The sequence below is a fragment of the Idiotropiscis lumnitzeri genome, chromosome 10 (genome assembly GCF_059441095.1).
Source record: "Idiotropiscis lumnitzeri isolate Australia: NSW breed Sydney's pygmy pipehorse chromosome 10, RoL_Ilum_1.0, whole genome shotgun sequence".
Taxonomy (NCBI): domain Eukaryota; kingdom Metazoa; phylum Chordata; class Actinopteri; order Syngnathiformes; family Syngnathidae; genus Idiotropiscis; species Idiotropiscis lumnitzeri.
The window spans coordinates 1,277,556-1,301,752 of record NC_142400.1 but is presented as its reverse complement, the minus strand read 5'-3'; the positions used below and the strand labels follow the sequence as shown (position 1 = coordinate 1,301,752).

The following is a 24,197-nucleotide window of genomic DNA, read 5'->3' as shown; positions in this document are numbered from 1 at the left end:
GGGGTGCATATGGGAATGCAAAATGTGTCCCGAGGGGTTCGGTCGCCCTCCATTTGAATGCCCAAGGTTACCCGCACAGGTGTTTCTGTTTCCAACACGGCGTTGACTGATTGAACGTCTGATGAGCTTCGTGCCAGCACCAGCAGCCACATGGACGCCGACGATTTGACAATTTACAATTTGCAATTTGACGTGCCAATCAAATATGCGCATGAGTGGCGGGGATTGACTCGACTCTTCCAAACACGAGCGGGAGCACCAGCAGTTCTATTTAGCTCATCGCGTTTCTGAAAGCCAAACGTGTGAATGCTGTGTCAGTCCAGATGGTGGCCCAACAGTTTCCATCTGGGCAGGGGAAAGAAAGAAAACAACCTGAAAGTCATTCCCAGCAGGTTGCGCGACAAGATGCAGCACACAATTATTATGCCGATGTGATTTATTGTTGGAACACTTTAAAACAATTCTGGACTTTTGCTCATGTTTATTCTTTGGGAAGGATAAAAAAACAAGCAAAAAAAATCTAACGCAACTTTATTCATACAGTAATAAACAACCACAGCGGTAAGACAGCGTTGTACATTAATGATAACAGACAAAAAATACAAACATAACTAAATCAAATGTTATCTTCGTATTCTTTGAAATAAAATAGAATACCGCCCTCTTGAGAAAGCACGCAGCAGAAGAACAATTTTATCCCCCCTCGTAGCACATTGTGCAAAAAGACTATTACGCTTTACAAATCAACACATAATAAAATGACTGTTACGTATTCAATTAGTTGTGGCCGGGTATTCTGTAGCGCCCCCTGGCGAAACTCGAGCAACCGCCACGCGTTCAAATGTCTTTTTTAGAAAATCAGTACGTTAAAACGTGGGATTGAATTTTAATTTCTGGCGTGGCAGCAATACGCTTCTGTTTAAATTGATATCATGATATTCGTTCTTCGAAGAAATTAATTAAATATATTGTGCTGAATGCTACTTTGTACGACAAGTTGGTTTCCTTCCACTTGTCTGTCCTGCCAGACGGAATTATTTACATCTGGCAACCTGGCGACGTGATCCCACGAGTTTGCGTACCACTTGGTAAAGATGTTCAAAAGCATTTTTTCAATTCACCCAATAGTTTCTCACTAAGTAAGTGAATAAAGCTATTGTACTTGAAAAACAGCGTTCTGCGTGACGTTCGTTTCCTCCCGGTCTGTTTTATTGCGGATTAAAAGCGTTTACTACTTGGCAACCCTCCGCCATAGCCTCGCGCGTTCTCACAAATCTCGCGATAAGCAGACGGCGAAACCTTCCTGTTGGGGGAGAATGGCCACCCTCGTCGCATTGGCCGCGACGGAGCTCGGCACGAGACGCACGCCAGGCCGTTTTCGCTGCCCGGGACGATCTTAAATCACGGGGCACGCCCCTCACCCGCTGCCTGCCACGGATGGGTAGAGGAGAGGCCGACAGGAAAGCAAAGAGATTCGGCCGGGCTAGACGAGCTAACGAGACACCGCGGAGGCTAACCGCGCTAGCCGGCTAACAACACGATTGCCACAGCCGGCGGGCGAGCCCAGCGAACTGCCGACACAAGTGCGCGACGAGCGGGCGTTTTTACCACCCGAGTCGCTGACTCCAAAGTGGACATGAGCGGACCTGGACAGGATAGCGAACCGGAGGCGAAAGTCCTTCTCATCAAGCGCTTGTACAGGTAACGACGGAGCGTGCATCCGAATAGGACGCGATTGCGCTCGCATGGCAAATTTGTTGTGAAGCCAACTGAAGAGGACATTTCACTACCTTTATTACGAATCACGCGACTCGTTCAATCATCGTCAAGCAGCCCAAGCGCTTTCCATCCACAAGCACAAGGATGAAAGATCAATGTCAAAGATGAATTGCTTTGCACGAGACCAACTTCGATTGGCACACACCATGTCACATTATGAAGTCACACAAATAGATCACCTTATGAAATGAAAGATGCACGCTTAAGTAAGATATGTTGCACCTCACATATACAATACATTTGGAGCTCAACTCCTCGTTATCTTTTATATCAATATTTGGTGCACCTTCAATCTGGTGGAAACGATGACGGCCCTCATGCAAAACAGAGATTCTTGTTTTCTTTTTCCCTCCTCCTGAGACAATGCTTCTCCGCAGGGCGGTGGTGGAGTCGGTGCACAAGCTGGATGTCATCATCGGCAGCAAGGCGTCGTTCAGGGAGGTCTTCAAACCCGAGAACATCAGCCTGCGCAACAAGTACGTGACACCATTCTGACCGAAATCACACATCAAAAAAGCCACCCAGCGTGATTTGTCAAACCACACAAAGGATAAAGAACGGCGGTTATTGTGGCAATATTGATGACTTGTGGAAAGTCTGAGACGTTCCTTTTTATGTTTCCGGACTGCAGATGAAAGCGCGCGTACGTGCAAAGCCAGCACTGGCTAAGGCTGCTCCATGTTGCCAATTTTGCAACTTCAAGACACGATGATGATTCATGTTTTTATTTATTGTGCTTTTGCTTACTTGATGCCGATGTTTTTTTTTTTGAAAAATGATCGGCTGAGCCGTCGTAGCTCATTCCCGCCCTTCTTCTTTGTGGTGCCGTCCTCAGGCTGAGGGAGCTGTGCGTCAAACTGATGTTTCTGCACCCCGTGGACTACGGCCGCAAGGCAGAGGAGTTGCTGTGGAGGAAGGTTTACTACGAAGTCATCCAGGTTATCAAGACCAACAAGAAGGTAAAGTGTTTCTCGCGTGTCGTTTTCATTTCCTTTTTTTTGTGCCTCCGTTTGCGTTTTGTGACGGGACCTTGTGTCTTCTCAGCACATCCACAGCCGCAGCGTCCTGGAGTGCGCCTACCGCACACACCTGATCGCCGGCGTGGGCTTCTACCAGCACCTGCTGCTCTACGTCCAGTCACACTACCAGCTGGAGCTGCAGGACTGCATCGACTGGACGCACGTCACAGACCCGCTCATCGGTCAGCAGGCGCAAACGAGCAGGCCTTTTTTTTTTTCCCCAGACAAATATTGCGATTTCCATTTTATCTGCAATTTTCTTGAGTGTACTGTGACGTTTATGAACATGACAGAAAATGCCATTACACCTTTCAAAGCAAAAGCTATTAAGTTGGCGCCGAGCCTTCAAATTGCCACAAATATAGCTTGACGTAGACGCAACGCTTGTTTTTTGTTGTTGTTTTTTTTTTTAACCTGTTCGGCATTGGTTAGTGTGATCTTTTTACTGTAATTTGCCGCTGCTTTGTGAGTGTGGATGAGCGTGGCCCCTTTAACAAACCGCAGCGTTGACGCTCTCAAAATCACGTCATCTGAGATCGCAATTTCAGTCCCAAAACGAGAAATCGTTCGGCCTTGGCGAGTCGTGTAGGAATGCGGTTGAATCCTAACCAATCGGTGCACCATGCTGATCTTTCTTTGACTGACTTTTAATAACGACAAGTCCCGCCTTCTAACTTGGCGTTTCCATGTCGCCCGCAGGCCGGAGAAAGGCGTTGTCGGCCTCCCCCAAGGAAATGGAGTGGGCGCAGATGGCCTGTCACCGCTGCCTGGTCTACCTCGGCGATCTCGGTAAAAATACGGAGCATCAGTCTGAATGATCTTGATCTAGAATCCATTTTGATATTTTTTCTCTGCATTGTTGCCTCATCGCACAAAGTCGCGCTCTCCAATAGTTTTTGTCTCCGCTCTTTTCGCGTCGCCATTAAAAATGCGTCATCGTAATCCACGTCGTGATGTCACTGTTCCTCTCCAGCACGCTACCAGAACGAGCTGGCCGGCGTGGAGGCGGAGCATCTGGCCGAGAGGTTCTACCACCAGGCGTTGTCCGTCATGCCGCATGTTGGTGAGTTCTCTTCGATGAAACGGTTGCTCACAAACGGGCTTGGAAAAAACTGGATTTTTGATCTGAGATTCTGAAGTCAAGTTGAATTTATTTCTATAGGCTCTAATCAGAGGAAAGTCTGAAAGGGCTTCACATGCCCACATTGAAGTAAATTGATCATCTACTCGCGCTCGGCCAACAAGTAAAGTTACAGATTCTTATTTTATTTCTTTATTTTTTCCCGACTCGTCTGGTCCCCACTTCAGCGCATTTATCAGTCATGAAAATGTGGTGATGGAGCCATCTTACTTTGCTAATGTTTATTGTAATGGAGGGATGGCTTGGTTGTCGGTCTGAGCGAGTGTGCGTTTTTGTGTGTTTGTGTGTGAAGCCTGTTGAAGGATTAACCACTTTTGGCTCCTGCAGGGATGCCTTTCAATCAGCTGGGCACGCTTGCCGGAAGCAAGTTCTACAATGTGGAAGCAACATACTACTACCTACGCTGGTGAGTGGCGCTCCACACGCCGGTCGTGTCTTTCTTGCGTCTTGACTTTGTTTTTTTTTTTTTTTCTCGCCACTTCCAAAGTATCCAATCCGAGAGTCCCTTCGAGGGCGCTTATGGCAACTTGAAGCGCCTCTTTGACAAAGCGGCCAAGATGTACCAGCAGGTGAAGAAGCAGGAGATGAAGAAGCTGTCGCCGTCTCGACAGAGGTGAGGCCGCTCGCCGTGCGGCGGCGTTCGGTGTTGATTACAAATTGCTATATTTGGTATTGCACTCGTTGCAAGAGGAGATGAGCGTGTCTGCCTTTAAGAGGCGTGACTTAGTCAAGGAAATCCGTCGGGTTGGCCTCTTATTTGGTCGTCTGCTCAGATGACTAATGAGCTTGTAATGAAATGTAAAAAAAAAAAAAAAGACCGTGACCTCCCATTCCAGTCGAGCAACAGCAGGACGCTGCTTGTCTTCCAACTAAATGGGCCGGAACCCCGCTTCAAGTTGACATTAACATCTGGAACTGGCCTCTCTGCTTGCTTTCGATCAACTCAAGCAGCCGAGGTCAACGATGACATTTTTTTTTTTCTTTTTGATCCTAATTGCATTTCCCGCAGATCCCGAGACATCAAGCGTCTCCTGGTGAGCTTCATGTACTTGCAGAGTCTGTTGCAGCCCAAGAACAGGTGAGACTTCATCAACCGCACCTCCTTTTTATTTGGGATTGGTTTATATGCACATCTTGCCTGTCTGCTGTCCAAACCCACAAAACATTTTGAGCAACTGTCATCGATTCTTATGCGCTTTTAGTTTCTGTCATTCATGAAGGAATCTTTTTCCCATGTGTGCCCCCCCCCCCCACCAAGCTTGATGGAGTCTGAGTTGACGTCGTTATGCCAGTCGGTGCTGGAGGATTTCAACCTGGTGCTCTTCTACCTGCCGTCGGTGCCGCTGCACGGCCACTCCGCCGCCGCCGCCCGCAACTCTCTCAGCGAGGAGGACGAGGAGCAGCCGCCGCCGCAACATGCCACCGACGGCTCCTGTGCCGTGCTGCCCGACGCGCTGGTCTTCAAGATGGTGGTGACGTGCCTGATGGTGGTGCACAGCCTCAAGAGAGGAGGTTCGACTGATGACATTTCATTTGCAAATCCGTCTACGCTTATTTTGATCATCGACGAATCCTTTCGAGACCTCGTTTAATGTGAAATTGTCCAATTACGCCCCTCAACAATGACTAATTATTTCTTGATAGCGGACTGAATTAAATATGTGATTTGTTATCCACATTTATTTTCTGACTGGTGTTATGGACTAAACTATTAACTAAAACATATTGACTTTATGCATTAGTGCATTTTTTTGTTCTGGCAATTTGAAAAAAAAAAACGTTTTATAATGAAGGGACTGAAATTTCATATTTTTTTTAAACCGGAATTATTGATTAATTCCAAAATGTATTTTATTAAAATAATTGTTAGTTGCCGCCCGTTGACTAGCAAAGAGGCGCGTGATTGCTGCCAATCATCTTTTGGTTGCGTTGCAGGCTCAAAGCAGTACAGCGCGTCCATCGCTTTTACGCTGGCGCTCTTCTCCCATCTGGTGAACCATGTGAACATTCGGCTGCAGGCTGAACTGGAGGAGGCGGAGAGCCAGGTGCCGCCGCTCAACACTGACGCCACAGGTGAGCGTCCACGCCGCGAGGCCAATTGGCGTCCAAATTTGTTGTAAGAGCGCTACACGCTGTATTTCTCCGTTAAGGACCGGCCGCAAATTGTGGCACAAGTCATCTTAAATTGAAGAAAATATTATTTTTTTTCCCGTTTTAACTGCTCTAGTGAGGACCTTTTTAAAGCGAGTATTTTAAACGTTTGATTATGAAAAACATTGCAGGTGTGTCATGTACACCCCTTGACACTCTTTTAAATTATTTAAAAAAAAAAGTGCTGACTGGTCGGGTGGATTATTTATTTATTTTTTGTGCGTATTTGTTGCGAAAGTGTCTCCAATTGCGGCCGTGTCATGTTGGTGTCGTGGGTGTAACCGAGTTCAACATACCTCAAATTTCCCCATTGTGGGACTAATAAAGGACATCTTTATCTTTATCTTTAATGATCCCAACAAACATGTTCTTGCCTTGCGGCTGTGTCAAAAAAAGAAACTAATTGATTGCACATTTCTGCTCCTGTCCTGTAGGGGGCAGTAAAGCAAACTGAACACCTTTCCTGTCGCGATGGTCGTTTGATACCTTTATATTCATTGAAGTGACCATTCTGTGATTTATTTTTTATTTTTTTCCTCCCACACACACAAAAAGTCACAAAAGTCATCCGGCGCGTGTCTTTTGTCTCATGTAGATGACCCGGACTTGAAGGACGCCGAAGGGCTGGGCGAGCGTCCTCTGCAAAACGGCTCCCTGGAGCGAGACGTTGAGGAAGAGGACGACGGCGCCACTGTGAAGATGAGCGGTGAGAAGGAAGAGCACAAGTCCGAGCAGGACAAACAGAAGCAGCAGAAGAAGAAGTACGCCCGACTGTCGCGCATGCGCCGCCGCCGCAAGGACCGCGGCGGCGAGGACGAGAGTGACCTGAGCGAGGGCTTTGAGAGCGAGGACGAAGACGACGACGACGACGAGGAGGACGAGGTCCCCACGGCGAGAGACCGTCTCGCTTCCGCCGGCTGCCCCTCGCCCGCCGCGCCGCCCGATCCCGCCGCCCACCGGAAGGAGATGAAGGAGGGCTGCTGGGGGAGCGGCTCTGAGGAAGAGGAGGAGGGCGGCACGGCTTTCGACGTGGAGACGGACTCGGACATGAACAGCCAGGAGTCCCGCTCGGACCTGGAGGACATGGGCGAGGCGGAAAACTGCGAGCGGCGCGAGGCGCAGACCCGTGAGCGGCGGCATGGCGAAGAGGAGGACGCCAAGGGGGATGGCGGCCAAACGCTCCCTGTCGCCAACGGGCCCCTGGGGGCCAGTGACGCCAGCATCAGCAGCAACCTTCAGGCCATGTCGTCGCAGCTCTTCCAGGCCAAGCGCTGCTTCCGCCTGGCGCCCACCTTCAGCAACGTGCTGCTCAGGCCTCAAGCGGCCCCCGCCGGGCCCCCTTCCGCCGACAACTCGGCCGTCGCCGACGCGCCCTCTGAGGCGACCCCCACCACTGCCACTCAACCACCCTCCGATGTGAACCAGAGTGCCCCCAATGGGATCACAGAGAACGGTAATGTCCCTTTTTATTGCCGCAGCTTGTGCACCACCTAGTGGAAGAGTATTGAATTGCGTAGGTGTTTTCATGGCGCCAGTGATGTGCGGTGTGCTCTGAATTAGGGCAAGGCAGCCTCTCAAAATATCCACGCACACTCCTATATGAACAGCAAATGTGTGCAAAAATGTCTTGAATGATTGCTTTTTAAGTGAAATTAAAGACAACTTTTCTGGCGCAGACTTGGACTCGGACTCCGAAGGGAGCCAGCAGAGCGCCCCGTCCCAGCACAGCGAGAAGACACTCCTGGAGAAGCTGGAGATCCTGACCAATCAGGGCTTGATCCAGGTGGTGAAGGTGTTCATCGACTGGCTCCGGACCAACACCGACATCATCCTCATGTGTGCGCAGGTGAGCGAGGCGCCCATTTGGCTCAGCCCAAGCGTTGGCAAATCCACTCCGATTTCACACGTCGTTTCTTGCTGCGCAGAGTTCCCAGAGTCTCTGGAACCGCCTGTCTGTGCTCCTCAACCTGCTGCCAGATGGAAACAAGATGCTTGAAGCTGGTGAGTCAGCGCCCAATCTAAGGAGAGAGCGCTAACCCGCGCCCGGCAAAGCAACAATAGTTTTCTAGTCGTGTCGAAATGGCGCAGAACGACGTCCTTGCAATATTTGTCGGCTAGATGGCGCTCTGACTCCACTCAGCATCTTTCCCGTGACAGCATGCGTCTCTTAAAACCGCACAGCCATGATCAAGTTATGTCGGTGCTGCAGAAACTGAGCATCACCTTTGCTTTTACTGCCAAATCTTCTGATATTTTTGTTGTTGCCATTGAGGGACCAACAAAAAGTTAGTTTATTCATTTTAGAGTTTTGCAATTCCTTCTTAATCGGTCTTATTTTTTTTCTGCATCGTACTCCAAAAAAAAAAATGCACATCAGTCGGGCCCTCTATTTTCCTGGGTTTTTCTTGGGCCGAATTGAGGCAGCGGGCAGTCCTGTTGTGAACGTGGCATGTGACGTCTGTGATTGTCAGAAGCCGACTTGAACGCGGACGTGACGGCGCTGCTGGGCGAGTGCGAGCGTCCCGCCTTGCAACAGACGCCGCTGCTGCCCGAGGACGTGGCGCTGAGGCACCTGCCCGCGCTCGCCGTCGCTCACCGCCGCCTGGACTTTGGCCGCCGCGGCGCCTCCCTCAGCCCGCTGCAGGAGGTTTGGAGATTGTCCAGAAGTCGCTGCGGGGAGCTCGTTGATGCGACTTTTAATGATGTCCCTCAAGTGAGCGTGTGTCGTCAAAGTTTGCTCTTTTCTTTTTCAATTCCTCCTCCAGTGCGTGGTGCGCGTGTGTTGCATCCGCAGTTTTGGCCACTTCCTCACCAGTCTCCAGGGCAACGTGCTGCACTTCAACCCGGAGGCGGGCATCTTCACCAGCGTCAGCCAATCGCAAGCCGACAACCTGCTGCAGCAAGCCAAGGCCCAGTTACGAATGGTGAGAGACCAGCGAGGACGCCAAGAGCAAGTCTCGGGCAACATGACGTCACAAATCGCTTAGCTTAATGCTAACACCTTAGGCAGGCTAACAAACGGCATCTATTTGCCGGTGTAATACTATAAAAAAAACGGCTATTTGAACGCAAGCGGTGCAGCAACATATGTAGACCGACAATACCACAACGCTCACATGCACATTTATGCTATCCTGTGCAAAAAAATTACAAAAAATGATGTTGTTCCAGGCCGAAGAGGAGGCCCGCAGAAATCGCCTGATGCGAGATATGGCTCAGCTCCGACTCCAGGTTTGACCACCAGGCGTTTTCTTTTTCTTTTTTTTTTTTTCGAAGTTTTTATTTCTTAAATGTTCCCGCTGCGGCAGTTGGAGGTGTCGCAGCTGGAGGGCAGCCTTCAGCAGCCCAAGGCGCAGTCGTCCCTGTCGCCGTACCTGGTGCCCGACGCCGCCGCCCTCTGCCAGCACCTGGGCCTCATCCGACATCTGGCCGCCAGCGGCTGCTTCATCGTCATCATCCCCAGAACAGGTCAATATATTTAAAAAAAGTGAAGTTTATAATAACATGATATTGAATTATTGGGTGTGACAGCAACAAGTTGTCGATCATTTGTGGTTGAATCATCTTTTTCGGAGCCCTGAAACAAAATTGCGTCATGTGGTCTTTGTCTCTCTCAGTAATCGACGGACTGGACCGCCTGAAGAAGGAAAATGCTGGAGCGCGAGACGGCATCCGCTTCCTCGAGTCGGAGTTTCGCAAAGGCAACAGGTACGCGTTTGTTCAGCGATGGCGAATATTGGCGGCTGGCTTCCGATAAATGCCTCAACTTTTTTGCGTGCCCTCCACAATCGGGAAAAGCTTTGGCTTGTCTTGTATGACTCTCAAACCGCCAACATGCGAAACTTGCTCAGTAGCGCCTCCTGGTTTCACTTTTTGGGTGCACGTCTCAAAGGCTCACTGACAGTAAACAGGAAGTCAACCTTGCTGCCGGTGAGCGGCCATTTTGGATGAAAGATAACAAGCAACGTCACTCATTGGTTGCGCAGGTACATCCGATGCCAGAGGGAGTCGGGACGAAGTTTTGAAAGAGATAAGTTAAAACGCCAAGACCTCGATGCCTGGTACGTCACATGATTTCTTTGATTTTGGCCCGCATTTGCAGGGACTTTCACATGAAAATGTTGGAATTGGTAACGGTCATGGAAACTTTCCCTCCTTTTTTTTTCGTCTGGCAGGCATCTGTACAAGATGGTGGACAGCTGCCGCCAGCTCACCGTCTCCCAGAGCATCGACGACGACACCGCCGGCATGGTCACCCTCCTCACCGGACATCCAGTGGACCAACTGTGCGCTCGCTCGGCAGCCATAAAGGTCGGGCGCCAAAATCAAAACGACAACAAAAAAATTCCATAACTTTTTCCGAAATGGAGAATTAAAAAAAAAAAAAAAAAAACTTTTTTTCCCTCCTCTATATTTCCTCCATAAACACCTCCGCTTTTGGGGGGGAAATATTTTTTGTAAAAAAAAATCCTTAAATTGAATAATTTTCTTTCACCTTGAAAATAAGTGAAAGACATCCACCCCCCCCCATTTTGTTTCTCAAACATTTAGCTTTTTTTACAAAGGGAAAATGCAAAACGTTTTACCTCAAATGCTTGTCTTTTTTTTTCTATGGAATTGTTGATGTTTATTTTTTATTTTCCCCAGTCTGCCGTGCAGGCGGCCAGCTCAGCGGGCATGGAGCTGAAGAACATCGCCGACTTCTACCGGCAGTGGAAGGAGATGGGCTGAGCGGACGACGCGGAACGCCGCCAATGTCGGATCGATCACAACACTCGCTCTCTCTCGTTTTCTCTCTCTCTCTCTTCTTTCTTTCTTTCTCCCTCTCTCTCCCACTCCTTTTGCTCTGTGTGTATCTGCGTCTCCAAAACAAAATGTCAACCTGAAGCCAGACGGATGGAACGAGTTGAAGCTTATGAAGGGAGTTGAAACCCGCCGAGAGGAAGACGTCAAACACAAACGCTTTCCGAAGAGGTCGACGCCTCGGCCCCTCGCGGCGCTTCGGCGGACGGCGGCAGTGCCCAGATGCCAAACGTAACTGGCTGGCGCTCCGCTTCCATCTCAACTGGGGGGCACGCTCTATATGTTAAGCGAGAAACAGGCTACACACACACACACACACACAGACTTGAAGTCATTTGGGTGTCGGTTGTTTCGCTCACGTTGTTTTTGGCGGGACGAGTGACGACCGTCGTTCTGATCCAGAGAGAGAGAGAAAAGCACAAGCAAGGCCGCCGCAAAAGAAGCAGCGAGCAACAGGCTGCCGTGGCCCGAGGGAGAGTCAAAAAAAAAAAAAATAGCAAAATCGCTTGGAATGGTTGTTGAAGAGGTACACTTTTATCCTCTTACCTTTTTTTTTTTTTGGTGGTGTTATTTTTTTGTGGCTAGCAACTTCTGATGCTCAGAACATGGCCAAGGGTTTATTTGGCTTTGGGCGGAAATTTCAGGATGAAGCTAAGACGCACGATGACCTCTCCAGGTCAACTTATTTAACCTCGTCCACCTTTAAACATCCCTTCTGGTTTTGCTCAATTTGTTATTCATCCTCCACAATGAAAGGACCAATAAATGTCTTGATTGAAATCTAATTTCTGTAAAAGAATTTGACATGGTGAGACCGGGACTGGTGATGCCGGACGATGAACGAACACGCCCAAGCTTCTAACAGAAAGTGGTCACGGAGCTTTGAGTTGAGCGCATTAGTTGGAAAGGTTTTTTTTTTCAATAAAAGAAAAACATTTCTTGAAAAAAAATAGCTATCACTAAAACAGATTTTCTGGTCTCAACAAAATATTCACTTATCCAAATCTGACTTTTTTGCCATGGGATTGTCGTTTCATCTGAAGAAAAATTGATGAGAGGGAGTGCATATGAAAGAAAAGGACACATTTATTTGACCTGTGCAGGTTGTGCGTTTTAAGTTCATCCTCAAATTACCCCCATAGGCCAGTATCTCATTTGTTGTACTTTTTTTTGGGGGGGGGGGTGTTCTGTGCTCTTGAGAAAAAGGAGAACAAAACCCTGTGATCAAGCTCATTTGTTTTTTTTGTTTTTTACCCAAATAAGACTGGTATTAATTACGCTTTTTTTGATGCAAGAATATCTAAGGGAAAGCCAGTTTATCAAGGTGTCACTATTTAAAAGAAAAAAATGCGGGTTGCGTAAGCTCCAAGAGAAGTTGTCTCCCATCTACATGATGACAGACTTTCTTCATTTTTGTGAGTGTCCTATCATAGACAAATGCATTCAACAATAAATACAAAGATCATTTGAATCTTTCCATTGGACTTTTATTTTTCTTTCACTTCACTTCTAAGTTATCAATGACCACCATGCGGTAACTTGTTTTCAATGCCACCACAAGGGGGCGTGATGTACCATACTACAAAGTGCAATTCATCATTTGGTCATTTCTGACGACTGTTTTTCTTGTTCACTATTTAATGTAACTGTTTTTGTAAGATTTATTTTCCTGGGGCCCAAAATCCCTGGCAGCGCCCCTGCTAACGAATGAGAAACAGTTTGGAGTGCAGTGACTGTAAAGTGGTGCCTTGACATACGAGTAAGTCGATTTCGAAGTTTGTGTCTAACAGACTTTTTGCATAGCGCCCCTTCTTCAGTCGCTAGGCTCCATCTTTTGTCCTCTTTCTGCCCTGGGCCTCTTATGCACGCACGCACGCACGCACGGGAGGCGGCCAATCAGATGGCAGCAGCGTGTGCGTGTGCCAGCCGGGACGGCGACTGGCACGGCTTTGTGCTCCCTTTTTGCGCATGCAGGGCGAGCAGCGGACGCATTTGGCTCCGATGACTTTTAATAAAGACATGAAGCCTGTGACATGAAGCACAAGATATTGTTTCTTTTGTTTTCCTAAATATGAAAGTCAAGCTTGTATTGGAACGTGACATCTTATCACGTGATAACATCGATTTATATTGTGATTTATTTTCTTCTTATAACGCAATGTTATTTTTTTTTTCACTTTCACCGCTAAAAAACAATCCGCTTCCATGAATGACAGCGCCCATTGGTTAATGTTTTTTTTTTTTTAAAGCGCTTTTTGAGTGTCGTCCGCGTTTCGTTGCCGTTACGTCACCGCCCACATTCCAAGTCAACTCAAACATGTTGAGGAATTCCAGGAAAGCGTGCGCGCGCGTCTTCTCGCTCACTGGACTAGACAGGCGCGCGCGCGCACGCACGTGGCTCGTGTTGTTGTAGCCGCCGCCTCGGTAGCATCCCGCCCATTGTGCGTCACGTGTGCCCTGAACTCGCGAGCCATTGGTCGGGCGAGTAGGCAGCGGGCGGTGGACAGTGAGAGAAGACAAAAAAAAACTTTCGACACACGCGAGAAGCGACATCAAACGAGTGAGGCGAGGAGATAACCAGACGCTTTGAAAAGAATCTTCCAAGTTGATGCTTTCGTGGGCAGCCGTCACACGCTGATGGCCGACAGTCGCGGTAAGTGGACGCGGAAGTGGTCGTGACAATTGATGGACGATGATTGGCTAATTTCACTCTCTTGTACGATTTGCAAATTGTTTTTTTTTAGTTTTGTGTTTTTGTTTTTTGTTCTTTCGCGGAAAGTCGTCCAAACAAACAGACGACCGGCGTGGGCGTCCGAGGAAAGTCACCCGTGGGAAGGAGCTCGTCTCCGACTCACGTGCCAAAACTCAATTGAGTTAGTTTGACATCGTTGCAACTGCCTCAAAGTTGGCCGGCCTCAATCTTGAAACACACAAATTCTCCCTTTAAATATATTTTTGTCTTCCTTGTCATGAACAAGATTAAAAAAAATACAGAGGTCGAGCTTTTAGTCCTAAAAACAAACAAAACAAATCTGACTGTGTTTAAGTTAAATACAACTGAGCTGTCACTTTGGAAAATATACTCCATTTGAAGTCGAAATCCGACAGCATTTTAAAAAAGTTTACTCAACATGTTGCGTAGCGACAACATGTCATTCATTCTTATATGTTTTCAAGTTTCAAATGTAAATTGTCTTAAATTCTGCGATTCTTTTGCGAGACTTTTTGACACTTGCGGTTTCAGTCCAAGTTGACGATGGCTCGTTTTAGCAACTGCTGACCGTTCTTGTACTGAAATCGATTTAGTACTCCAGTCGCTCACGTTTCCAACAGTGAGATTCATCTCAGTTTTGTTTTGTAAAAGCGTTGACCAAAAAGTGCAACCGTCTGATAACGCTTCATGTAAAATACACCCAAAAATTCTTCATGCCGCTTAATGTCTGATCAGTTTTCACCAAAATTGATTTGGACAACTCTACTCCACCTCCACTTCCACCTTTGAAAACATCACAGCGTCCGACCACCGCGGTATATATTTTGAATTCTGAGGACTTTAAAGTTTTTCTTCCATAGATGCTCACTATTTACTAAAAGCTTCAAGTCACTTAATGAGGAAAACGCTTTAACGTCCATAAAATCTTTGCCCAAGTCAAAGTTGACATCAGGAGAAAATGTTGCTGACGATTAATTTGGCAGACATTGAGCGGCATCGTTTTTTTAATTTTTAAAAAGATTTTTTATGTGAAGCGTTTGCGAGTCGTGAAACAGCAGCTGCATTGGTGATGCAATCATGATTCATTTCATTTTTCTTTCGTCCATGTGCAGACGTAACAAAAAAAACAACTCATCAGTCATGTGTTTTGGTCTTGAACATATCCCTTTTTTTCTTCATTTATTGTTTTTTTTTTTTTTTTATGAATACTTTCTCAAATCATGCCTTTGTAGCCGAGAATTGACAACTTTTTGGATAACACAGAAGTTGTGCTGATGCCGTGTGGCTTGAACTCATTGTGAGTTTTCTATATAAAAAAAAAAACGAACTTGAATGAGTTGCTTTGATGCCAAGATGACTTGAAAATGGTCGAAGCTGGAGTCAGCTGACCTTCGTGTCACTCGTCTGAAAAGAGCACAAGGCGGGCGGGTGGCTGCGTTTGCGTAACTTAATGTCGCAACTTTCACGTGAGAAATGTCAACAAGTGTCTGTGCAGGTGAAGGCGACGACGCCGACGAGGTGGAACAAATTTTACGCAAAACTTGCGAGCGTGGCCTTCAAAAGGAACAAAGGTCAAATAAAAACGCACATCCGCCTCTTTTTATGTTTTTCTTTGGCGTGCATACCCGGAACACGTTGCAATTCTCACTTTCTGACCGTAGAAATCGCCATTGGAGATTAAAAAAAAAAAAAGGCAGCTCAGAAGATGCAACGTATCGAAGACACAAAGTTGAAAAATGTTCTCAGAAGATTCCCATATTTTGCTCCAAGATTCTTTGCAAAGGGGAAAAAATAACTCATATTTTTCCCCCCAAAAATTTTTAAATGCAAAAAGTACAACTTGCAAAAATATAAATCGTTTTGCTATTTTTGTCAACATTTCTTTTGTAAAAAAAAAAAAAAAAAATCACTTGTTGAAAGCACTCGTTACACAAAACACAACTTTTCTTGAAAGTATGTTTATTTTGACTTTTTTTTTTTTTCTCCAAATGAAATAACTTTTCTTAAAAATGTACTTTGGCCCCCAAAATACGCAACATTTTTTTTTTTTGGGGGGGGGGGGTAAATATGTGATCTTTTCTCAAACACGGACACAACGGTTTTCTAGACTTAAGAATTTTTTTTTCACAAACTTTGTTTCTCAAACACACAAACGTAAAAAAACAAAATCACTAAAATGACATTTCCTTTCCCATCTTTTGTTAATATGCTCTTCACCCCCCCCCCCCCAAAAAAAAACAACACTCACCTAATGAAACTACTGTTGACTTTTTAGTCATTTCGAGCAAATTTGAGTGAGTTTGCATGAAAACCGCTGGATGGAAATGGAGCCTTTGCAACATTCAAATTCGTCACCGGCAGACATTTTGTTTGCGTGCTTCTCAATGCGGTGGCTTGTGCGTGTGCACAAAGACCACTTTGTCAGTGACAAAGAGGACAGGGCCAGAATCTGGACCGGGGCTCAAGACGGAACTGTGGCACGCTTTGGACGTGGTGGAGCAGAATTTCCTTTTTTGCCAAATCCAATTCCTTTTTTTTTGGGACAATTTCCATTTCGGCTTGGATTTTTTTTTTCAAAGCCAAATAATCTATTTTCATTTATTTTTTTTAGACATGAAATTTTAAAATGTTTTTTTATCGATTTTTTTTTTTTTTTGGATTGCGTTCTATTTGCGTGGCAAACAAAAAAGAAAACCCAGAATTCTTGCGGGGGGCCGAGCTAACTGGTCTGTCCTCCGTGTATGTTGCAGCGTTGCCGATGTGGCGCGGGCCGGGCGCCGGCGTGGGAGGGGCCTGGAGCCAAGGCTGGGCCCGCTGCCCGCTGCGCTGGGAGCCCGCCGACTACCCCGTTTGGCTGCTCATCTGCCGCAGGGGCCGCGCCCGCCTCGGCGAGGTGTGCCGGCGGGGCGGCGGTGCCGCCGCCGTGTTGGGCGTCAAGCTTCCGCCGCTCTTTGATGTCCACCAAGTGCCCAAGGTGAGCGAGAGGACGGCTGAGCTCATGTTCATTCGCAATTCTTTCGCAATCGTCCTTCAGAAGTCACCAAACTGAGGCGCTACCTTGACTTTTTCGTGCCGCAACTTGACAGTTTTTCCAAACACGAGTTATAACTTAGTCCATTTTTTGGGGCGGGGGGGATTACAGTTAGGGCAAATTTTAGGTCAGCGGGGGAAGACATTTTTGCCCATGAAATTCAGGCATGAGTGCAAGTGTAATGGCGAGCAAATCCCTGCAGATGACAGGAAGTCGGCCATTTTAGGTGAAGTCCGGAGCTGTCACAAAATGGGCCCGAGACGTTGATCATGATGACGGCGATGTTTGCTCCTCAGGTGTTCCGCGAAGATGGCATCCTGTCCGGCTACCGCCACCCGCAGAGCTCGGCGCTGGACTGCGTTCTCAGCAGCCTCCACATCAACAACGAGACCGTCAACATCTGGACGCATTTCCTGCCGACGTGGTGCGTGCGGCACACTTTTGCCAGAGCACACAAACATCCGTTAATGGCTTGGGATTGGTTCTGTAAAAAACACACACGCGCGTTTATAATTTCTTCTCAATGCACATTTAAGACAATCGGCGTAGGAACAACTTTCGAGTCCCGTTTGATTTTCTGAGGAGCTTGCCGTTAAAATGAGATGGGCCCTCGATGATGACGAATCTTTTTGCTGTTACGCGGCATACCTTGCAGTAGAGCTCAATGCTGCCCCCGTTATGGCACAATGTGGTACTACACTGACGTGTCAAAAAAAAAAAAAAAAACTTGCTTTGAAATGTAGCGGGGCTGCGAATAATGGAGCACAATATATGGTGGCTTAACAGTAAACGCGCGTGTGTGTGTGTGTGTGTGTGTGTGTGTCAGGTACTTTGTGTGGAGGCTGGCCTCGCTGTGCTCCTGCATCAACCTGGCGAGCGACAGCTATACGTGGCCCCTGCTGGCGTACATGCTGCTGGTGTGCGTGTACCCGTTGACCTCGTGCTGCGCGCACACCTTCAGCGCCATGTCGTCGGAGGCGCGCCACATCTGCTACTTCTTCGACTACGCCGCGCTCAGCCTCTACAGCCTCGGTGAGACAAGACTCGCATTTCCGATTTCTTTGAACAGTTTTGATCATTCAACATGAGTCAGCGCGATGTCATCGCAGGGCGCCGCCGGCCCAGGTGAGCATTTTTCAGTCGGGTTGCGATTGCAAGAGGCTTGGTCGACGGCGGACCGCCACGTGCGAAGCGGCGACCGTCTGATTATTCTGACAATGGTTGATTATTATTGTCCTGTTTAGCAGGCCCAAAAAATGAAGTAACACATTTTCATTCGTCTAACGCGACATTCTGATTAATTTTGCGTTTGCGGAAAATGTGTGAAGCAGCAAAATCCACCCGTTTATCGATTGAAAATGACATCACAGTTGCTCAAGTGACGACCGATCGCGGCCATTCAAATTTTGAATGGCACCAAAGCCGGAAGCACGAAGCCCGCCCGACACTGCGCGACACGTGACTACGATGTTGCAAATGTGGCGCCGCTCGCGTGCCTGAAACTGTCTGAGTGCATGCAGTTTGTCTGTCTGCGTTTGTTTGGGTCGGTCTCGTTCCAACCTGCTGGCCTCCTCACGGGCGTGTGCTAACTTGTACATCCTCTTTGTTGTCATCGCCTGCGTGTCTCTTCACTCTCACACTGTGATGTGCACCCCCCCCCCACACACACACACACACACACCCCTCATTGTTTGGAGACAGGCTAGAATTACATCTGGACACTTGATTAGGTACACACAGAGAGACTCTTGAGATCCAAACTTTTCCGATTTTATTACTCTTTATAATTAGCTGATCGAACGACACCCTAAGATCAAAAAAGAAAAAGTGATGTCAATAAAAACAATTTGTGTATATTTGTGAAGGCGGCGTCTTACCGTTTATTGCTGTGTTGAATGTCATTCGAAAGCGCGGGTGTCCCTAATAAAGTGTCCAACGGATGGAAACGGTTCTCGAGGCCTCTGCAGAAATCATAAATTGTAATTAAAAAACAAATCTTTTGGGGGAATTATTTAATTCACGTTTTCAATGTTAAAAAATATTTTTTTTTTTTTTGCTTTTTGTGTATTATTGAAATGAATCTAAGGATAATTGTCATCATAAAAAATAGAAAATGTTGTGTTTGAGAAGGCCGCCACTTGAATTTGATTGAACAGTGACTCACACTCGCCCCCTGTTGGCCGCAAAGTGATGAGCTAATAATCACATCTTGGTTTTGGTGTTGCAGCATGTGGCTCATGACCCCATGTGACCTTTTCCAGGCAGCGCCATCTGCTACGGCTGCTACGTGATGCCCGACGGCTGGCTGAACGGTTGGCTGCATCAGCATTTTGTGCCCATCGCCGTGGGCAACAGCTTGTTGTGCACCAGCCTCTCCTGCTACTCAAGGTCAGGGAAAAAAAAAGCGCCTCTCTTTTGTCCACCTTTCCAAACTTGACAAACCGGATAGCTCGGTGACTTCTCATGTCGGCTCGAACCAGCTCGACCGGTGCGACGACACGCGCCAACGTTAGCGGCAAACTGGGATGGCCTCCAAATTGATTTGAATTCATTCACTGCATGAGCCAAACGCCGCTATTCGTCACGTAGACAGTGTGTGTTGTTGCTTTTTTTTTTTTTTTATTAATGGGAGCTCGAGAGGCGGGGCAAGCTAAATATAGCGACTTACGCATTTTTGCCAGCTACAAAATGTTGTTAGCAGAAGCAGATCAGGCCAGCGAGGACACGCCCTCAGCTGTGAAAGCTGCTAAAAACAAATCAAATGGGTGACGGTACGTGTGTGTGTGTGTGTGTGTGTGTGTGTGTGTGTGTGTGTGTGTGTGCGTGTGTGTGTGTGCGCTCCCTCCGGCAGGTTTGTGGAGGTCCACTTCCCACAGAGAAGCAAAGTGCTGCGCACCGCCGCCTTTGTGGTGCCCTTCATCTTTGACAGCTTGCCCGTCTTCTACCGGGTCAGCCACTCGTACACGTCGTTCCGCCTCCCTTCTACATTTGTCTTCATCTTGCATCTTGACATGCCGCCGCTTGAGTGAAGTGCAAAAACATGGAGCGATTGAGATCGCGCGACGCTCCGGCATCTTTCTTAAACGAGCAAAATCAAAATGACAGCACTCGCCAACTCACACTCACACGTCAACGGACCGGCCGATCAGACTCCAGCTCCCCTAAGGCCACTCCCCTTAAAGGCACACATCAAGAAAGCTCACATTTTTTTCCACTACAGCTGCAATTTCATCAAATTCCAAATCTCGCTTTGCTTTGCACGTAGTTTACCACCATTTCCGCGACTCCGCCACAAGCTTCTAATTTTCATGTTTGTCATTTGGCCTCGGATTTAAATCTTCTCTGTCCTTTATGCCAACAATTGCAATTGTTTTTTTGTTTTTTGGGACTGGTGTGACGTTGACGCGCTTGTTTATGTGTGCGTGTGTAGCTCCTCCTGTGCTGCGGGGGGCGCTGCAGCCCGAGCGAGGCTTTGCTCAGCCACTTTTACCAGGTGACCTTGGCCTTCCTCACCTGTTTCCTGTTCACCTCACACCTGCCCGAGAGGTTGGCGCCCGGGCGCTTCGACTACTTCGGTACGTCTCGCGTCATGACGCATTCATGCCCAGCAACATTTTGGATTTTGTTGCCGCAGGGAAGCGCCGCTCTTCCACACAGTCCGCCATTCGTGTCCCCGCTCGAATGCAGATTTTTAAAGGAGCCGTTTTTCATGTTTTTTTACGGTGTGTCTAAAAACGCGACAGGCACCATTTGTCAACTTTTCTCTTCAGACACCAGCACCAAATTTTGGCGCCAAATTCACCGTCATGCTTGACGTTGAGTCATGTCGAGCGACACGCGGGATCACCCGTGTTCAATTGATGTTGTTCCCGTACATATTCCACACTTGCCTCATCATTTCTGCTCAACTGCTCACTTTATTTTGCTGGACGACATTTGTGCGTGTGTGTGTGTGTGTGTGTGTGTGTGTGTGTGTGTAGGCCACAGCCACCAGCTGTTCCACGTGTGCGCGGTGTTGGCGACACACTTCCAGATGGAGGCGGTGTTGTGCGACATGACGTCGCGACGGACGCGGCTGGAGGCGGCGGGGGCGGCGCCCTCCCTGCCCGGCACGGCCGGCGTGCTGGCGCTCGGCCTGGCCCTCAACTTGGGCATCATCGGCCTCTTCAGCACGCCGCTGCTCAGACGGGCTCCATGGCAACCATCGCCAGGCAACGGCAAGGACCAGTGAGTGTGTCAGCGGAATCGAGTGGCCCCCGACAACGTTTACAGAAAAAGAAAAACCTCTAAACTTTAAAGGCTTCCAAAAAGTGGCCGCTTGCTGATTGGCCAGTATACTTTGTGGCCACCGGGGGGCGCTTGTGGCTTTTACGCTAAACTGACCGGCTTTTAATTTTGCATTTCGTCCACACTTGCTGACTTAATTGACGTATTTGTGCTGACTGGCTTGTGTGTGGCAAAACGCAAACTAACCAAACTAAAACAAACAAAATGATTTGCGCTTTTCAACAGTCAAGAAGATGTTTTGCCCATATTTTGTGTTGATTGATGATTTGACCTCAGGTCAGAGGTCATTATTGGCTTTTTTTGCCACCAGGCGCATCTTGACGACGTAAAACGGTTTGCCAAATTTATACATTATCAATTTCACATTTTAATGTGTTTCTCATTAAAACGGTTTAATTTTGACTTGGACATTTGGCAAAACAAAATGAATCAGTTCCTTCCGGTTCAGGCGACTGGTGGGAAGTGGAATGCTTGATTTCTTTTTCAACTTTTTAAATCGTCACCCTTTTAGAAACTTGGTCTTCTTATTTTTTTATCGTCTAATAGAAGAGCAGTGCAGTTACGCAGCGAGTAGCCAAACTCCAAAATGATCACATTGTGAGACGAAACTTATCACATTAAAATGTGACATCTTTCATGTTTCAGTGTGAAATTTGTCACGAAATAACACGTTGAATGTTTTTTTTTTGTGGCAGCAACATGCTTCTGTAATAATGTCATTTTGCAAACGCTCAGATGTTTTATATGTAAAGTTGTGTGTGTGTGTGTGTTTTAAATGAGCTCTTTTAGTCCACCTGCAGGGTTAAAAATGAAAATGACATTGTTGCAAATCTATCATTATAAAACGCAAAAAGGCCACTATGTTTGTCATAATATTTTCTCTATTTATAGAATCCACGCACACTTTTTATTAATATTATTTTTGTTATTCACGAGTGGATGCATTTATTGCCAATAATCCTGACTGGATCACCATTACCTCCTTGTTGGTATCGTTTTGCATTTGTGTCTTCAATACAGCTAGCTATTAATAGCGGGATGTTTTGACTGGAAAGAACCAGCAAAAAGTAAAAGGGTGCTTTTTAATGTTTGACATGCTTTTGAATGTATAAATAAATACTGTGATGTGATTTGTATATTGTGTCATTGATCCACTAGATTTCTGGAATAAATGCAGCTTTTTTTTCTCAAATGGTCAAAATGTCCTTTCTTGCTTGGATGAAGGCTGCAGTGTTAAGAGTGACCAACAGAGGGCAGACGAGTACCACGACAAACTCAATAAAAGTCTCATTGTAGCCCGCCGATAAAGTCAACTTTTGTAAAAAGTCACGCTTAACCGTAATGGCGATAAAATGAAGTTCTGACAAATGAGAGCGTAACACACTTGCATGCCATAAAATTAGATACACCTGTTCTGATGGCGTCATGAGGCAGTTTTTGAATAGTCATCATGGAAAAGCGGGGAACGTTCTGAATATTTAAGGAAGAAATGCATTTTCTAGGACATTGACAAGTTGTTGGCAAATAAAATGTTCTCCAAAGTTTATAAAAAGACGGGGAAATGTGTCTGGGGTAACATTCACGATGCGTAAAATTGACACGGAAGTCTAACGTGGTGTTAAAGGTCGTGCATGAGTTGGAAGTTTTGACCGCCGACCACTAACGAAGAAAAACAAAGTCAATGTCATTATCCACACCGCGTACACTGATTTGCCTGTAGGCAAGTCCCATTTTTGAGTTGGACGTGTTGCACGTAGGAAGAGGAACCGTCTTGTCTTCTATGTAACTGTAATGGCAAAGAGACACCAGTAGGTGGCGGCACCGCTTTGGATGCATGCCACTTGGCAATAATGTTTTTTTTTGTAGTGATTTTTGCCATTTGGCATCACCAAATGGCGGACCTCGGTCCGGATCCGGACCGACTGATGGCTCAGACCGGATCCATGACCAATCTATGATAAATGTACACGAACAGAATTTTTTTCAGGGCGCTTTCACGAACAGCAATGGCGTCACTGATTTGAGCCAATCAAATCGTTTGTTTCCGATCCACTGCCAATTGCGCGGCAGACCGGAAGAGAGTGCTGCTGAAAGCGTGGCTTGCTCGAAAGTTAGCAAGGTCGGTGCGTGTTGTTTTAAAAATGAATGGACGGAGAAATTGATGTTCATTCTGGCTTCCGCCGGTTTAAAACCAGTGTGCTTCATAATTTAACCGTCGCACCAACGCGAACCGCCACGACGAAACAAGTCACTGCTCTTTTGCTCGAAGTTGTCCGCTGAAGTCTCAGGTGAGAGCACGCAAAAACATCCAACTTCGAGCCCAGTGTTACACATTTTTAAATGTTCGCTTATGTAAACGAATGTCCACTAAAAGTATCATTCATGGATTTTGGGCCGACATTAAAAAAAAAAACAGTGTGTGCTTAAATGCGGTTGCACATACATTATTTAAAGGACCAGGTGTGTGAAATAATCAACCAAATTCCAATGCCACTAACTCCGTCACAAAGTCATTTTTTACATTTAGAGAAGTTAAAAAATATCAAAAGAAAAGGTGGTGTCAGAGCTCAGTTTCAATTTGTTTTTCAGGACAGCAATTTTTATTGTTTGTTTACTGAACATGTTGACCTGTTTTACTTGGAAAATTAAGCATTCTCTTTTTTTTTAGGCGGACAACTCTTTGATTAAAAAAAAAAAAAAGGGGAAAGACGTTAACTCAATGCTCAGCACTTGATTTATTTCTGCAGGACATATTTTGACATTTGAAACTATATAAAAATGTGAACATGGGCTTGACAATGAGGGAAGTTGGACTTTGGTTCGGATCTTTTAATTGGAAGAAATTTTAGTTGTGCACATCTGTGACTTAATTGAATATCCCTGATCCAAGTGATGTTCTGCCATTCACTTCAACTTTGTTTCTTGACACCAAGACACCACAAGATGGCAACAAAGCGCTACTTTTGTCTAAATGAAGCTCCATAACTTTTTGAGAGCTTAATCAGTTCTTCCACTTTTCCATTTTTTAATAGAAACTACTATCGGTACTTGTACTTGAGTACAGATTGCGAGTACTTTTACCAATCAAAATGAATCCAGTGACGCAAGACATTTTTCCCCCGCGATCAAGTTTATTGTGAAGTGAAAGCGCACACAGCGTTGACAGCAACAAGTCTTGGCGTAGCACGGCGGACAGTCTGGATGCACGTCGTTTGACTATTTACACTTTGTACAGCTATTATTTTGAAGGCCGTTCATCGACTAGCATGCCAC

At 46.7% G+C, this 24,197-nt stretch overlaps 2 protein-coding genes across 2 annotated transcripts; both read left to right on the top strand.

The window, feature by feature from the left end:
• Nucleotides 1-1,289: 1,289 nt before the first annotated feature.
• Nucleotides 1,290-12,368, top strand: smg5 (SMG5 nonsense mediated mRNA decay factor). The gene is made up of 22 exons (XM_088307469.1): nt 1,290-1,701; nt 2,157-2,255; nt 2,615-2,738; nt 2,824-2,980; nt 3,498-3,587; nt 3,772-3,861; nt 4,267-4,345; nt 4,427-4,552; nt 4,949-5,017; nt 5,198-5,451; nt 5,875-6,012; nt 6,686-7,543; nt 7,767-7,936; nt 8,016-8,091; nt 8,562-8,737; nt 8,856-9,014; nt 9,262-9,321; nt 9,399-9,558; nt 9,708-9,798; nt 10,077-10,151; nt 10,266-10,401; nt 10,738-12,368. Exons 1-22 carry the CDS (start codon nt 1,637-1,639, stop codon nt 10,819-10,821), a joined length of 3,336 nt encoding a protein of 1,111 aa, XP_088163595.1. The 5' UTR covers nt 1,290-1,636; the 3' UTR covers nt 10,822-12,368.
• Nucleotides 12,369-13,297: 929 nt separating this feature from the next.
• Nucleotides 13,298-22,116, top strand: paqr6 (progestin and adipoQ receptor family member VI). Its single transcript, XM_088306710.1, has 8 exons — nt 13,298-13,546; nt 16,357-16,580; nt 16,934-17,061; nt 17,464-17,669; nt 18,899-19,025; nt 19,489-19,585; nt 20,068-20,212; nt 20,618-22,116. Exons 1-8 carry the CDS (start codon nt 13,531-13,533, stop codon nt 20,866-20,868), a joined length of 1,194 nt encoding a protein of 397 aa, XP_088162836.1. The 5' UTR covers nt 13,298-13,530; the 3' UTR covers nt 20,869-22,116.
• The last annotated feature ends 2,081 nt before the right edge of the window (nt 22,117-24,197 follow it).